Source organism: Sphaerodactylus townsendi, linkage group LG05 (assembly GCF_021028975.2).
Source record: "Sphaerodactylus townsendi isolate TG3544 linkage group LG05, MPM_Stown_v2.3, whole genome shotgun sequence".
NCBI classification, from domain to species: Eukaryota; Metazoa; Chordata; class Lepidosauria; order Squamata; family Sphaerodactylidae; genus Sphaerodactylus; species Sphaerodactylus townsendi.
In genome coordinates, this window is record NC_059429.1 from 104,783,653 (window position 1) to 104,800,542 (window position 16,890).

Genomic DNA, 16,890 nt, shown 5'->3' on the forward strand with positions numbered 1-16,890 from the left:
TACAAATTACAATAAAATACAGTCATGTATATAATAATAAACCAACAACAGTAAAACACAGTGCAATAAAATACAATAAAATCATGCCATAGCATAAAAAATTAAGCCTACTATAAAATGCACCTATAAAACCTAAATTACTGCTTATTTAAATCTAACCTAAATGTTAAAAGCTGTTCACAATAAAAATGTATTCAGCTGATGATGGAGGAGAGCAAGGAAAGAGCACACTGGGCTTCCATAGGAAGAGCATTCCAAAGTCTGGGCCCCACCACCAAAAAAGGTCTCTCCTGGGTCCCCACCAGATGTACTGATTGGATGGAGAAGTCACCCTCCCAGATGATCTTAGTAAATGGGCAGCTTTACATGGGAATAGGTAGTCCTTCAGCCCCAATGCCATGATATGTGGGATATGCACATCTAAATACAAATATGTTGTACTACTTTTTTCTCTCTTTGTAGCAAACACAACCACTGTAAACCTTTCTACAAGCACCTTAGAAATCCAGCGATTCCCGCGGGAGCCTCAGAAGAACCCGGGGACAGAGAGGCCAAGAGAGGGCACGGGAAGTGAGCCAATCACTGCAACAGTCATTCCCCAGATCAGCGGAGTACAGACGTGCAACACTATTCGGGTTCTGGAGTGGAAAGATGGGGTAGCCACACTTCCTGGAAGTAATCTGAGGGTAGGTGGATAGCCTACTAACTACTGCTCCCAGTCAACTTTGACCTCGCTTAATACTTGGCCACTAGGTGCCACTGTGGCTCTTTTAAGGCTGTACAAAATGTTCTTCAGAGGAGGAGGACTGAGTCCTTGCATTCCAAGTCCTTTGCTGGGCTGTCACACTTTCAGTGTCTTCAGCAGCCGTGTTGCTAGTGAAAACCATCTGAAACAAAAACCAGTCTTATCAACCATCATTTGATTAACCAGACCATTTGGTTAACTGTTGAGCTAAGTGGGTGGCGGATGCAAGCTCTCCCCTTTTGAGTCTGGGGAAGATAGTTCGGAGCCTTTCACTTCTGCCTGAGTGGAGCAAAGAATGGAGTCAGCTGCAGCATCCTCAGCCAAGTAAATGAAGGAAGAAAGCATCTTTCCAGAATAGTGTAGATCAGGGGTCTGCAACCTGCGGCTCTCCAGATGTTCGTGGACTACAAATCCCATCAGCCCCTGCCAGCATGGCCAATTGGCCATGCTGGCAGGGCTGATGGGATTTGTAGTCTATGAACATCTGGAGAGCTGCAGGTTGCAGACCCTTGCTGTAGATGCTTGGAAGAGGCATGGGCTGGGGAGCCCTGCAGGCTCACGAAGAACAGTCTCTGACTTGGCTGACCCCAGACATGGGGGCTACTTTCTGCAAACCTGTTTCTGATCATGGGTGGGGAAGATAAGACATCTCTGGTGCCTGTGGCTGGGCTGGCCAGCAGCAGAACCGAATAGGTAGAAAAGGCTCTATGGCCTAGACCAGGGGTAGGGAACCTGCGGCTCTCCAGATGTTCAGGAACTACAATCCCCTTCAGCCCCTACCAGCATGGCCAATTGGCCATGCTGACAGAGGCTGATGGGAATTGTAGTTCCTGAACATCTGGAGAGCCGCAGGTTCCCTACCCCTGGCCTAGACACAGCAGCCACCTGTTCCATCTCTGTCCATTTGTATTGTTCATAATGTGTATTGCCCCAAATTCCTGGAAGAAAAGCAAGATGAAGAAGTGATAGAACCATCTTATTTTGTTCCAGCATAATGCTGCTGTTCCCATGTGTTCCCCCGTCCCACTTGACTTCTAATCTCCTGTTCCTTCTCAATGCAGTTTCGAATAAATGAATATGGGACACTAAAAGTGGTCAGTGCTGACAAGCCATCACCTGTGGAGCCCCTCAAGGAGTGCCATTTGGAAAGAGATGGGGATGTTGAGATGGCCCCTACCAGCAAGGACAGTCCCACTGTGGCTCAAGGTGAGGAGACCTCTTTGGCACATGTTTGGAGGACTAGATTCTGTGAACGGCCATTGAAAAGTATTTGCAGTCATGGATGTAACCAACTTCCCCAGTGGTCTTCTGAGAGCTCCAGAAGTCTGATGCTTGGACTCATGGGTGCCACATGGACAAAATGCACCAGAACACAGTGAGCATCAGGCAGTGTTGCCCTCCTACTTCCCCTTTGCACAGATGGAAATTCTGCTTGTGGAAGAGTGAGGAGGGATGCCTCATGTTCTACTGCATTTGTTCATGAGACCCGTGAGGACTAGCTTTTAGGAGATCTCAGGAAGCTTCTAGGAGAATGGAGAAATGGAAAAGATCTAGATCTGCAAGCAAGTTCTCGCCATTTATGGGGTTCAAAACTGAGGTTCAAGTTCTGCTGTCCAGCTGTCCGGGCCCTGCGGGATCTCAATGAGTTCCGCAGGGCCTGTAAGACTGAGCTATTCCACCGGGCCTTTGGTGAGACCAGCCGCTGATATGGGTGCCCGAAACAGCTTAAGAAATATTCTGATACCCACTGTCCCCCCCCCCTTTTTTTCAGAGGAGTTTTAAATAGCTGGATGCCATCTATTTTAAATATTTAAACCTACTTGGATTTGGAAATTGTATGCTGCATTTTAAAATTTTTTTAAACTTCTTGTTTTATTTGTCTGTTGATGTTGTGCACCGCCCTGAGCCCTCCGGGGGAGGGCAGTATAAAAATGAAATAATAAATAAATAAATAAATAAAATACTGTAAAATTTCTGCTGGGACACAGAGAGACTGAAAACGTTGTGTAAAGTGCAGTTATTTTCTCTTGATACTTTACTCATAGGTTTACTCTGTAGTTTTTCAGGTTTTGTCAGTCTTTTTCTCCCTAAAATAAGAGAACAAATATTTCCAACTTTCTGTGATGTTCCAGAGTTCTGATTGTGTGTGTGTGTGTATGTGAATTCACACAACTCTTTTGGTGTGTCTGTGTGATAATTTATTTTCTATCCAGGATAATAGTTTTTCTTTTTGGCCATATTTATGTTCTGCTACAGTATGACTTTCACTCAAATAAATAAATCTCCATGATAAATTCAATGAATCATGATAAATTCAATGAATTGATTGGTTAATCAATAAAATCTGGATATAAATCTGGATATATAAAAGAGAAATATTAATTTGAAAGAAAAAAAACATGAATAGGTGGTAGCCGGTGTTCCTTAAAACTGGTATTCCTTAGAGGGAAGGGTTTTTTTTTTAATAAGTGGGAAGGTCTCTTTATTCTAGAATGATACTTCCCACCTGATATTTTTAGTGGTGAAAAGTACCATCAAGTCACAGATGACTTATGATGACCCTGTAGGGTTCAAGGCAAGAGTCGTTTAAAAATGGTGTACCATTGCCTGCCTTTGTGTAGGCTGAGAGAATTCTAAGATTCTAACTGACCCAAGGTCACCCAGCAGGCTTCATGTGGAGGAGTAGAGAATCAAACTTGTTTCTCTAGAGTTCTCTGCTGGGTCTCTATTTTGTTTGTGTTAAAAATAAATAATGTCTTTAATAATATTGTGACCAATTAATGTATGGCAGCTTTTTAGTCCATCAAAATATCTTTACTCTGTCTGATTAATCCACTGCAACCACTGGAAGGTTAGTTTCAAGCGCGAGATAGGTCTATGTATCATTGCAGACAACTTAAAATGAAGAGCCAGTTTTGGTGTAATCATTAGATCATTGGACTAGGGACTAGGGGACACCCAGGTTCAAATTCCTACTCTGCCATAAAGTTCGTTGGGTGATCTTGGGCCGGTAACTCTCCCGCAGCCTAACATACAACGCAGTGTTATTGTTGCAGGATAAAATGGAGGAGGGTACAATGTTGCTATAAGCTTCTTATAGGTCTACATTAAGAAGAAAAATGTGGTATAAATATCTAAATAATTAAATAGAATGGGCCTTAGCAGTGGCATTTTGAATGTGACCTCTACATGTGACTTAATACTCAGATGATTGTTTTGGCACATCAGAAATGGGGCTGATTTAAATAGGCTTCCATCATTTTGGGATTTGCTGATTTGAATTTGCTTCGCTTTTTGTTTCTCCAGACTTGGTCATTCCAGAGCCCCCCAAGCTTCCAGGTGGGGACAGCATGTGCCATTGCAGTACTTGTGGCCGGAGAAATGTTTCTGGGTCAGCTCAAGAAGGCAGAGGGTTTTGCAGTGAAAACTGCCACCGACAATTCAAAGAAAGGTAAAGAGGTTGCTAAGCTTGAATGATGAGCAGGAAGGAATGGGTCTAGTTACCATCTAAGGGAAAGGTTATCCATGTGCATATGTACAGAGAGAAGGAATACAAGTGTGGTCCTAGACTGGAAACTGTAGTTCTTTTGGGAGGGTTATACAGCTCAAAGAAGGAATGTTTCCATTCTCTGCATAGGGCTGCTTTATGAGTCAGACCTGATATAACATTTTCTGAATGGCATTTAACTTGTTAAAGAAACGAATTAAGAAACCAGAGCAAGAAAAGGCTAAAGAAAATATATACCTAAACTGCAGACTGAAAAGGGATTGTTTAATCATTCCCTCTCTTGGGATCCTTGGAATATGGTTGCCAACAACCCTGGAAAATGATGTTCTGTCTCTTTAATAAAGGCTTAATAGATAGAAATGGGCAGTTGAAGCTTTTCACAGTACGGAGGTAAACAACATCACCAGTTAAATAACAGCTCATTAAGACTTTGTTAAAGAGACAGAACATTGCTTGGAACTGTAGTTTTGTTATCTAGGTTGGGAATTATTAACCATCATCAAAGTACAGTTTCCAGGATTCTTTGAAAAAAGCCAATCTTACAGAGGCAAATGGCTTTAAGTATGCAGAGTAAATGTATTTCATGTTTTCAGCATGTCAGAATGGTTGGGAACACAAGTTTTGTAGTGCTTCCTGCAGATGTCGAAACAATCTGTGCATCAGATTTGTGCATCTAAAGTTTCTAGTATTCACAGCTTCAGAAGTTTCTTTTCCAAGTCTATATTTGCTTGGTTAGGATGCATTTTGTATGATGAGAACACCTTACCAGAATCAGTGTGGCCACCTTTTGTACAGGAAGATGTAGGACAAAAACTGTATTGTCTCTGGAGCTTATTGATTTTTTCAACTTGCTGACCAGTTGAGTATAGAAATGCTTGGAGTCTAGACAAGTCATCCACGATATTACTGCAGCCTCCTTCCGTACTGTTCTGCAGACAGCAGCTGGGGTATTCCTAAACTTGTGTAAATGTTAATACAGAATGAGCCTTTAAATATTTATTGTATCTGTAATCTAACCGTCTTCCAAGGAGCATTCGATGGAATACGTAGAGTTATCCTATCTTATGCTTGCAGCAGGTTTAAGGGATAGGCTAGGGCTGCTCCCAAAGCAATGATTTTCTGTGTAGTGTCCTCATAGCAGTTTTCCTTCTCAGCGCTCCCTGCTGAGAAGGTTTAAGGGATAGGCTAGGGCTGCTCCCAAAGCAATGATTTTCTGTGTAGTGTCCTCATAGCAGTTTTCCTTCTCAGCGCTCCCTGCACCACAGTTTCCTCCCTGCTACTAGAGAGCTGGGGGGGGGGGGGTTTAAAATGTCTAGATTACTATTTTATTTAAACAATCTGTTGCCATGATCTCTAGTTCTTCAGAACTCCATTTTTAAAAGATAAGTCTCTGGCCCTGTTGTAGAAATTAGGGGGCTGAGATAAGGAAAATGGTACCAATGTGGGCAGAATCTTAAAAATTCACACCCTCTTGTCCATATGGTATGCAAAGATGCTTTAATGGTAATCCTTCCAAAAAGATCATATCAAATAAGACTTGGGAAACATCATGGCAAATCAGAGGGAAATCCCAAAAAGTAGGTAAGTGGAGAACAATGCTCCAGAATAACTTGTTGTAGTTTGGATGTGAAGCAGGGAAAAAACTCCTGTGTAGAAGCATCTTTGGTTGACTTGCCAAAGGCCACCCTTGAGTGCCGTAGCTAAAAGTAAATCTGAACTCTTATCTTTCCAATCCAGGTCTAACACAGTTCACGACACTACAGGGTTGAATCTATCACAAACAAACTTGTCTTCCTTATACAAGATCTCCACTCCCATTATGTTTCTACACTAGTCACATTGTGGTTGCAAGAATGGGCTAGTACTGAATAGGAAGTCATTCCTGTTGCTTAGAAAATATTGTTGGTAGATGCCCCAAATCCCTTGCTTTGCAGGTCTGTCATTGTAGAGAACTCTGCTGGCAGCACCAATTCCACTGAAATCCTCAAGCCGGTGAAGAAGCGGAAGAGGAAAGAATATCAGAGCCCCTCAGAAGAAGAGGAAGAGGAGTCTGAGCAAATGGTATGTTGGGGTTATGCGCACTATAGTCTCTTACATTTCCATTTGTGCATTCACACATTTCTTCCTTTGATTGGCTAGAATCAGGGCTAGTTATATCATAAAGCAATCACTGTAGGCCATAGATTCCTTAGGGTGAGATGGGGATGCAACTGAGGGATTGCAAAGATGGCAGAAACACCCACAAATACAGAAGTGTGTCAGACCAGATGCAGGTATTTCTCTGAAGTGCTTCTCCATACAAAATGCCCTTTGTATTGTCGAAGGCTTTCATGGCTAGAATCACTAGGGTGTTATGGGTTTTCCAGGTTGTATGGCTGTGTTCCAGTAGCATTTTCTACTGCTTCTCCTTTTGCCTGCTTCTGTGGCTGGCATCTTCAGAGGATCTTCAGAGAATGCCCTTTGTTATGAGCCAGAAAATGGGTCTATTCACTAGCTAAGCATGCAGAATGCACAAATTCCTTTGCTTAATAAGAATGGTAATTGGTCAACCTCAATTAATAATATGCAGTATTAATAGTACGAATCAGTAATTAATGATGTAAATGCCAATATTACAAGGAATAAAAAAGTAATTTAACTCAAGTTCTTAAAACAGCTTCACTTTTCTATAGTTTAATCTTAAATATATCCAAGAAAAGGTCTTCAAAGTTGGCTGAATTTTCACTTTTTAATCTCCGTACTTTCCCCTCCTGATATACATTCATTCATTTATTTAGCATATTTCTAAACCTCCTTTTGACAAACAAGGACTACATTAAGATCCTGCATAGGTTCTTCCTAGTTGATGATGAATAGATGCTTTCAAGGCATGTAATCAAGCAGGCTGTTTAAAAATCCATCGTGAAGCCACATCTACCTGCAAGGAAGGGGCTTCAAAGACATTTCATCTTACATGAATCAGGACTTGGGTGCCCATCCTAATTTGTTGTCACATTGAAAAACAGGTTGTCTTCCCTTAATTTTCCACTTGCATATTTGCAAATATGTATAATAATAAATAATACCAAGGGACACTGAACAGAGGTCTTCTCTCCTCTGTCCCTGATGTTGGAAGAATGAAGCCAGCCATTGCACAGCTGTCTCATGGAGTCCATGTTGACGAGGCAGTGGGTCAAAAGTTCATGTTCAGCTGAGTCGAACGCTGCCAATAGAGCCAATAGGAGCAGCAGTGCTGACCTGCCTCAATCTAGCTATTGTTGGAAGCCATCTATACAAATATTACCTATATATTTTGCCGTCAAGTTGCAGCTGACTTATGGCAACCCTATAGGGTTTTTGAGGAAAGATATTCAGAGATTACTTGCCATTGCCTGCCTCTGCGTAGCAACCCTGGGCTTCCTCGGTGGTCTCCCACCCAAATACAAACCAAGAATGACCCGCTTAGCTTCTGAGATCTGGACCATCCATGTCAGGGATGCAAAAATATGCATATTACAAAAACAAAGCAGGATTCTGGTACCCGCTCATCACAAAGCAAATGATTATGTGATGTTGTGCCGCCTACACTGGCTTCCAGTGGAATTCCGGATCGTTTTCAAGGTATTGGTGTTAACCTTTAAGGCCCTTCGCGGCTTGGGGCCCTCATACCTTCAGGACCATCTCACCCCATTTGTCCCAGGTAGACCTCTGCGATCTGCAGAGGCCAACTTACTGATGGTCCCCAGCCCCTCCATGATGTGGCTGGCCTCTACCAGGGCTTTTACAGATCTGGCCCCTGCCTGGTGGAACACACTTCCATCAGCTGTGCGGGCCCTTCGGGATCTTAGTGAATTTCGCAGGGCCTGTAAAACCGAATTGTTCCACTGGGGCTTTGGGGAGGCCGACCGTGGATTTTCCCCCTCGGATGCCCCCGTGTTGTATGCTGTACCATCATTGGCATTGCCGATATAACATTTATTCAGTACCACCTGTCCCCTCCAACCTTGGGATTGGGCGCTGTCATCGTCATCACCATCATTGTTTACTGGATATGTAATGCTGCTATGTTCTACAGAGTTTTAAGCTAGGAATTCTAATCAATTATTTATTGTGTATTATTTGTTTGGTAGTTGTACACCACCCGGAGCCCTTCGGGGGTGGGCAGTTCATTAATAATAATAATAATAATAATAATAATAATAATAATAATAATAATAATAATAATAATAATAATAATAATAATAATAATAATAATAGTCCTTGCTTCTCGGGAAATTCAGGGAGAAGTAATCAACTGGGTAATTATTCGCAGTATGATTTTTGTCTCTATGACCTAGGAAGTGAAACAGGAGGAGACAAATGGTTCTGGAGGAGAACCCACTGCTAGCAACATTGGAAATGAAGAATGGAGTACTAGTCAGCTGGGTAAGTGAGCCACTTACTGGAGCCACCAAACTTTTCTCCAGAGCTCCTTCCACACATGAATTTTTCAGAATGCAGGGGGACCTTGCATTGAAGGGGAATGGTCCCTAATATCAGGCTCATTTTGAGCAGGCGTCCAGTTTTCCTGGGGATTTCCCCATTCAATCCCGGAAAAACAAAGCCCCATTTCCTCCCGTTTAGATAGAACTGTTGGGTGGCTATATGGTGGAACATCTGGTGTGGGAACAAATCTCTGCTGCACTGCACTCCCCCCTCCCCCCGTTTTCAATTTCCATGCAGAACATTGCTGTAACATTAAAGTGCAGCTTGATAGTGAAAGGAAAGTTGAAATGGAGAGGGGGGGTCAATGCAGTCACCCTCCTGGCCATGCTTTTGTCATGTGAGGGAAGGTGCAAAATTTGGGGGATAACAGCAGCAAGCAGTGCAGGAAGCATGTGCAAACATAATTTCCCCTTGTTTCCCTTGTTCCTGTGCCGCTTGCAGCTGCTGCCATAGCAAGGTGGTGTGTTTCATTGCCTCTGTCCGGAAGAACCCTTGATTAAGCTGACTCCTTGGCTAAATACAATGTGGTATGTTTTTCGGTCCTGCTGTTTGGTTAATAGTGCCAGCTGGCCAAGGAAAAACTGTCATTTCCCATTAACAGTGACTGACTATGTGGAAACGCACAGCGAAAGCTTTTTGTGGTATAAAACTAAATGACATTTCCCAATAAGTAGTGCGGAACAAAATGATATTAAAGTGACAGCTAAAGGGATCACTTTAGAAGATGGCAGCCCTATCTCCAGTTGATGTGGATCTGCAGTGTGTGCTGGGATAAAGGTCATATCTTCTGAACCCTGCCCCCAATATGACAAAGTGTGTAAGTGCCAGCAACATTGTTCTGAATACGTTTTTGTGAGGTCTATGTTTTGCTGTTCCCCATTTCAGGTGAGGAGAAGACAGAAGGTTGGTCCTGGGCATCCTACCTGGAAGAACAGAAAGCCACCGGTGCCCCTTTAAATCTGTTTCAGGAAGTAAGTCACGAGGTTCCTTTGTCTGGGATCAGTGGGTAGAGCTATGCTATATACATAGCAGTGGTAGAAAATGCTGTCAAGTTGCAACCACCTTATGGCAACCAGGTAGGGTTTTCGATGGAAGAGACGAACAAAGATTTCCTGTCTCTGCATGAATTTCCTTGGTAGACTGCACCCAAGTAATTACCAGTGCTGACCCTGACATCTGACAAAATTGGACTAGCTACATGCTTGTATGTGTTTTGAGTACAGGCATTGGTTTTCTGAAGGAACTAGGGATCTCTTAACAGACAATTCAGAAAAATACACCACGCTACAATTTCCAGATTTCGTTTTGGAGAAGTCATGAGCAGTTGGTGTAAAGCCAGTATTATATAGGCACAGGAGCATTTGTATCATTAAACCACATTAATTAAAAAGACATTTTGCATTATAGTTCCCCCTAGATTCAGTTCTTTATACAGTCATTTTGACCCTTGTGTCTAGGATATTTCTGCACGGCAGGAGGCATGAGCTGCCGAAATGTCACACAAATCAGCTTTAAAATGGCAGTGTGACAGCAGTAGAAAAAAATGACTATAGCTTGCAGAGATGTGTGTTGCTTTTACTTATGGAAAACATAACAAACTTTAACAATTTCTTTTTTTCCCCACTTTAAAGTATATCAAAATTATATCAAAAATCCAAGATTCTGTTTCTTGTCTTTTGTACCAGGCAGAAGAAATTCATTTGGTATATGCGCAGCTTATGTTTAGATCTACCTTTGTTGCCATTCTGCCTGGATTTGCCCCCTAAGCCCAAAGTCTAGCCAGAAGTCCCAGGCAAAGGGTGGGACGTGGAACTTGATTTGTAAACAAGTATAATATGAGAGACTGTTTACCGCTTGTATGGCACAGAAATTCAGTTGTGGCTTCCTCTGTGATGTGCATACTTTTTAGACCAAAGGTGAATTTGTTCCTTTTAGACTGAAGTGTATTTGATCTGAGATCTGGTTTCGATATGAGAAGGTTTATCTTCCATTAAGAGGAGCATAGAATTTATTTTTGTGCTTGCCTTCCATGTTGCCTTCCATGTTGCCCTGTTGCCTTCCATGTTGCCCTGTTGCTAGTTGAGCTATTTAATCATGGGGGTGGATGGATCCAACCTGGTTTTACACTCGTGAAAGTGGGTCCCTTCATCTACCCAAAAGTCTGTACTAAAGATCATGGGGCCGTGTGAACACAAGCCGTTGGTTTGTTTGACATATAGTCTGTCCTCCCCCAAGCAAGCCAGGCTCAGGGTGGCTGAGGATGAGAGGTATTCTAAAGAGAATTGAGCATTTGACTGGTGAGACTGACCTGTCTGTCTGTCTGTCTGTCTGTCTGTCTGTCTGTCTGTCTGTCTGTCTGTCTGTCTGTCTGTCTGTCTGTGTCTCTCTCTCTCTCTCTCTCTCTCTCTCTCTCTTTTTATATATATATTTATATTATATATATATATACTGGTTCCTGGAGTAGTTTTACAACTATTTTAAAGGGTGGAACAAGTTTTCCAGGATGGATAACTTATGCATATGAATGTGGTTATCAAAGGAAAAAATAGAGCAAGGGAAGAGGTTTATATATTAAAAGCTGCACTAAGCTTTGAAGATCTGAGTAAAACTATTAAAGATGGGACATTTTGCTGGTCATTAATTCATAGGGCTGCCATAAGTCAGAAATGAATTGACAGCACATAACACATACAAGCTTACTTTGGTGTTATGAGGGACTAAAACATAACATTAAAACATAACATTTAGCAAAATGAAGAAAAAAACAGCTTTTTGGGCGGTCATTACTTCTGCGTCTTAAAACAGTAGTTGTTCTTTTCTTTCAGCATCAGTTGGTCAGCCAGCACAAGAATGGTTTCAAGGTGGGGATGAAGCTTGAAGGAATTGACCCCCAGCACCCTTCGATGTACTTTATTCTCACTGTGGCTGAGGTAAGAGGGATTTCCACCTCTGCATTCTGCTGTGTATCAGCTGCTGAATACCCTTTTCTGGTGACTGGCTTTGTGCCTTCCTCAGACTTCATTGTGGCTTGATTGGGATGAAGAAATGATCCCCACTGTGGGACCTGAGAATATTATGAGTTTTCTGGTGCTCCCATTCTACTTGGAGCACTCAGAAGTAGGGTTGCTAGCTCCAGGTTGGGAAATACCTGGAGATTTTGGGGGGTAAGCTTGAGGAAGGAAGGGTTTGGGAAAGGAAGGGAAGGACTTAGCGTTTGCCTTCCAAAGCAGCCATTTTCACCAACTGAACTGATCTCTGTCACCTGGAGATCACTTGTAATAGTGGGAGATATCCAGCCACACTTGGAAGCTGGCAACCCTACCCAGAGGATTTTCCACATAATATTTTTTATTTTGGAAAATATCCCTTGTAGAATGTTGTTTATGAGGGATAGAGAACATAAGGGACCGGTTTTAAAATCAAACATATATTCCTGCCATTGTTAGTTGTACTTTCAGATTTAAGCGTATGCAGTCTAATGTATCCTTCCAGGCACCCTGAGGCAGAAAACCAGCAGGCAATAAAAGCATGGCTAGCCTTGAAGGCCTGTCAGAGTTTTGACAAATCTGCCTCCTACTGGCCAGAGAGAGAAATATCCAGTATTTTGCTGGAAGATTTGCAGAAGAAAAATGCTCACAGCATATTCCCTTCTCTTGTTTTTCCTGATTGCAGGTATGTGGTTATCGGATGCGCCTTCATTTTGATGGCTATTCTGAATGTCATGACTTCTGGCTGAATGCCAACTCCCCTAGCATTCATCCAGCCGGCTGGTTTGAGAAAACAGGGCACAAACTCCAGCCACCAAAAGGTAAGTGGACTGGCACTATATTTATTCTAGCACAGATGAAGGAAGGGATTTGGTTTGGTGTCAAGAGTAAACAAACTGTCCTGGTAAGGAATGAAGGTGGTGAAGGAAGACAACATAAAGACACCTGGCTTCATAGAGACACCTGGCTTCTGGCTTCATAGAGACACCTGGATAATATTCCTAGTTTAAGTAATCCACAGTGCTATCCTAAACAGAGTTATGCCCTTCCAATCGCTTTGGCTCCCATGGATTTAGAAGGTTATAACTCTGTTTGGATTGTACCGTTATTGTTACAAGCTGTGCCAGTTTCATAGGTATGTGTTCAAGAGGCCAGAGAGAGAACTTCAGTATAATGCTAGGTCTTCTTTTCACATTTGCTGCAGAGGAAGCTGATATCTATAAGCCTTCTAAGAAACATCGTTTCTATCACTGTGGTTTTATTTGGTCAAAGAGTTTGATGTCTCTAATATGTCCCTTTTTTCCCTCTTAATGTGAGGATGTTTAGGTTATAAGGAAGAAGAATTCAACTGGGCCAACTATCTGAGGATATCCAAAGCTCAGGCAGCTCCCAAGCATCTCTTTGTGACCCCAGATAGTGTGAGTGGTGGCCTTTTTTTCCTACAAACTAACTTCTTGACATGGGATGAGCATGATAATGGATGAGCATGATAATACACGGGCCAAATTTACTGGTGTGGGCCCCGTAAAAGCACCGGGGGGGGGGGGACTTCCCACAGCTGCCGCCTCCAAATCGAGGCAGCGCTGCTCTCCCCCCCCCCCCCCCCAATGGTGTTTCGTTGAGTGAGGCAAATGAAAAACAGCGGCATCCACTTGGTGCCGAGCGAACAGCACCGGGTAGATACTGCTGTTTTCCGGCGTGCCACTTAAAAAAAACACCTTACCTTCATGTCCCTTCATAGCTCTGTCAGGAGGAGGGACACCCCCTACCCTCTGCGCCCCCAAGCTGTTGCCTGGGCCATGAGGGTGTGTCCCCTTGTCCTGATGGAGTTATGCAGGGACACTTAGGTAAGTAAAAAAAAGCGGCGCACCTATGCAGGAGGTGTACGAACGGCCCAAGGGCTACACTGGTGTCTTTTACGCTGGTTTCCCGCTGCTCTATGGGTCCAAGCAGAATCCGCCAATAGCTGTGCTGTTGAAATGGTTGCAAAAATAGATAGTAATTTTGGTGCAAACAGCAGCATCCTTGGTGTAAAATGAAGGTTAGGCTCAGAGGAACAACACTCGTCTGGATACTCTGAGAATTAGGATAGTCAATAAAAGAGGTTGCCAGTAACTCACAGTTTTGCTATTAGAAGCATCCTCAGTCTGTTAATCAGTTAACTCTTTGATTGATTAATCTACTGACTGAGCTAGTTCGAACTAGCCTCAACCATTCTTGCTTAGTCTCATAGCACCCAGCAGTTCTACATCTACACAAGTAGGATTTTCTGTTCTGCATTCATTGCTGCAGCCATTGCAGAGGCATTTGGAAAGAGAGCTTTTGGAACAGTCTTCCCTCAGTGATTCGCTGGGTGGTTACCCTTAATGGGTTTAGGTGCATGGCAGAGACTTTCCTCTTCACCTGGGCATTTGGGTAGGCTCCCTGGAAGCCTCTACAGCTGCTGGTCTGGGGGAAGGGGTGAGGGAGTAGGTGTTGGGTTTAATTTTGTGATTTTTGTATTCATTGGTATGTTTTTATTATTCTGATTTTATTGTGAGCCGCCAAAAGACTTTTGTATAATGTGGGGTTAAATTTATTAGTGTTATTAATAATGATAATATTTGATTTTTTTGGTTCAGTATTCTTTATCAGTCATTTCCCCCCCTGTATTTTTCCCACTGTGCTAGTAGAAGGATTTTGAGGGTTTGGGTGGGTGGGTGGGGGGGAATGGCAATTGCTATAATACTATAACACTTCAACAGTTACAGGCTCTGTGGCCCAGTGGAGAAACCAGTGAGCACAAGTGGCTGCCAGAGAGAAAATAGCAATGATATGGGTGGACTCTTTGAAAATGATCTGTTTCCAGATGGCACGCTAATATGTGTCGACTGCGCTCTCTCAGAAAATATAGTAAACCAAGTTTCAGAAAGAGTGTGCCAAGGCCTGGAAAAACCTGGGAAGTGGATGATTAGAGGGCATTATAATGGGGATGCTCTGAAGAAAAATGTCCAGTTTTGGAAGCAAAAGGCCTATGCCTCATTCGTGTGTGTGTGTCTGGGAGGCGGCTGATTGCTTGAATCTTTCTCATTGGAACTTTCCTCCTTGCAGGTAGCAAGGAGACATGACATGGGAGAGATCCATATGTTCAGCCTTGCCCACATGTTCATACTGTTCACACTTTACCCTATATCATTGAATTGTACTGTATGGAACAATCTCCTAGATGCATATAGGAAGGGAACGGTTTCTGTCTTCTCTTTCCTCAGAATGCTACTCCAACAGGATTCCAAATGGGCATGAAACTTGAAGCAGTGGATCGTATGAATCCTTCCTTGACATGCGTTGCCACGGTGACAGATGTGGTGGACAATCGCTTTTTGGTGCACTTTGATAACTGGGATGACACATATGACTACTGGTAGGCAAGAGGCAAGCGCAGAACCACATTGTCAGGCCAAACGTTGCCTCTACACTCCTCATCAAGTTTAACCTGAGGTTACATGTTGTGGCTGCTGAAGTTCTTCTAGGAATGCTGAGGGAATTTGAAATGCTATGATATGGATAGTGCTGTGGCTCAGTGGGAGAGCCGCTGTTTTGTGTGTAGATCACAGTTTCCGTTCCTGGCATCTCCAGTAAGAAAGGACCAGGCAGTAGGTGACGAGAAAGACCTCTACCTGAGAACATGGGAAGCCACTGCCGGTCTCAGTAAAAAAATAATAACCTTGATGGAGCTATGATCTGACTTACTATAAAGCAGCTTCATCTGTGATATTAATAATATTAGTAACACTGGAAGGGATATTTCTCATCTCTAATTGGATCATAATCCTGCCTAATCTAGTACTGTCTTTCTAAGCAATATTGTCTTTTATTGTTTCAATTACAGTGATTTTTCACACGAGCAATTGAAATGGGAGCTCTATAGCCAAAAGCTGTTGGATCTGTAGACCTTCAATTTGTGCATTACTGCTGGGTCTCTTCCTTATGGGTCCAATTTGAAATGGTTGGGTTGTTTAGAGATTTCCATGTCTGTGCCACAAGTACTTTAACTGGGAAGTATGATGGAGAAAGTCAACGGAAATGTGTGGTTTTGCTACCTGACCCAGGACATAAAGTTTGCAAATATGTGAGGCAAGAACACAGGTGGGAAGCAGGGTGCCAGACCACCATAAGGGTCTGATGTCATTTGAGTATTGATGTGGGGCATGAAGGTCTGAAACCCCTTTTTCTGGGAATATATGAGGTTGACTCAGATACCATAAGAGACAACCAACAGGAATCCCAGTGGATCCAGACATGCACAATGATAAGTCCTGATAATAAGAGAACAAGCTGAATAACTTACTGGCCTTCTTTTCTAGGACATGAAGCTGTTCCAACTCTATTAGCTCTGTCAGCTCTGAATTCCTACTATAATAACACCAGGGGAATACACAGCTCAAATGGTGGCATGGACAGGCAACAACTTTGATTTAAACAAGCTGCATTGCAAAAGTATATGGTATCGTTAGCCCCCACCCCAGACATCATGAGGCCACACCTTGGGTTTGAGATGTTGGAAGTTTGGAAGCACTTCAGCATAACTTTTTTTTTCATAGAGCAAGAAAGTGATATTTTGAGCTGTGTAAATCAAAGAGAGAGAGAGAGAGAGAGACCAAGCATGTCCCAAGCCTCATACAGGGAGCTAGAAACTGGGCTACAACATATCAACTGCTACTCAAAATGATAAATTTATGCCGGAGAAAAGAGATTTTCTGTACTGATTTTGTTCCCGGAATCAGGAGGAAGGGAAGTTATTGTAGATTTTTATTGTCAGTGTTTTTACTTCACCCTTCTTGTTAAGATATACCTCAATTCCAAATGCTCCTGGAGTTCCTAGTGATATTTGCTATATAACCAATTCATTTGCTTTGCAGGTGTGACCCCAGTAGTCCCTATATCCATCCAGTTGGTTGGTGTCAGGAGCATGGAAAACCTCTCACACCTCCTCAAGGTGAATATGCAATCATTTTCTATTCCACCCATTGTCACAGGTGTTTCCAGGCACAAGATTTGTTCACTGAACTACATTGGTTAATTCTTTTCCTCCCCATACTAAAGGTTTATTCAGAAACTGCACAGACACGTCTAACTAAAACCTCATGGTGTCATTCATATGTTACAAAATGCACACCTTTTTGAACTCAGATATAATTTCTATGTCA

General features: G+C 42.7%; 1 protein-coding gene across 2 annotated transcripts in view; it reads left to right on the top strand.

Annotated features, from left to right (window-relative positions):
- Positions 1 to 16,890, top strand: part of L3MBTL1 (L3MBTL histone methyl-lysine binding protein 1) — a 49,545-nt gene that overhangs the window by 14,560 nt on the left and 18,095 nt on the right. For both annotated transcript variants that reach the window (XM_048498554.1, XM_048498555.1), the window contains 11 exons: positions 463 to 686; positions 1,807 to 1,951; positions 4,052 to 4,196; positions 6,188 to 6,314; positions 8,570 to 8,657; positions 9,603 to 9,688; positions 11,543 to 11,647; positions 12,390 to 12,525; positions 13,022 to 13,122; positions 14,953 to 15,104; positions 16,603 to 16,679. In XM_048498554.1, coding sequence (XP_048354511.1) covers positions 463 to 686; positions 1,807 to 1,951; positions 4,052 to 4,196; positions 6,188 to 6,314; positions 8,570 to 8,657; positions 9,603 to 9,688; positions 11,543 to 11,647; positions 12,390 to 12,525; positions 13,022 to 13,122; positions 14,953 to 15,104; positions 16,603 to 16,679 — 1,386 coding nt within the window. The remainder of the gene's footprint in view (positions 1 to 462; positions 687 to 1,806; positions 1,952 to 4,051; positions 4,197 to 6,187; positions 6,315 to 8,569; positions 8,658 to 9,602; positions 9,689 to 11,542; positions 11,648 to 12,389; positions 12,526 to 13,021; positions 13,123 to 14,952; positions 15,105 to 16,602; positions 16,680 to 16,890) is intronic.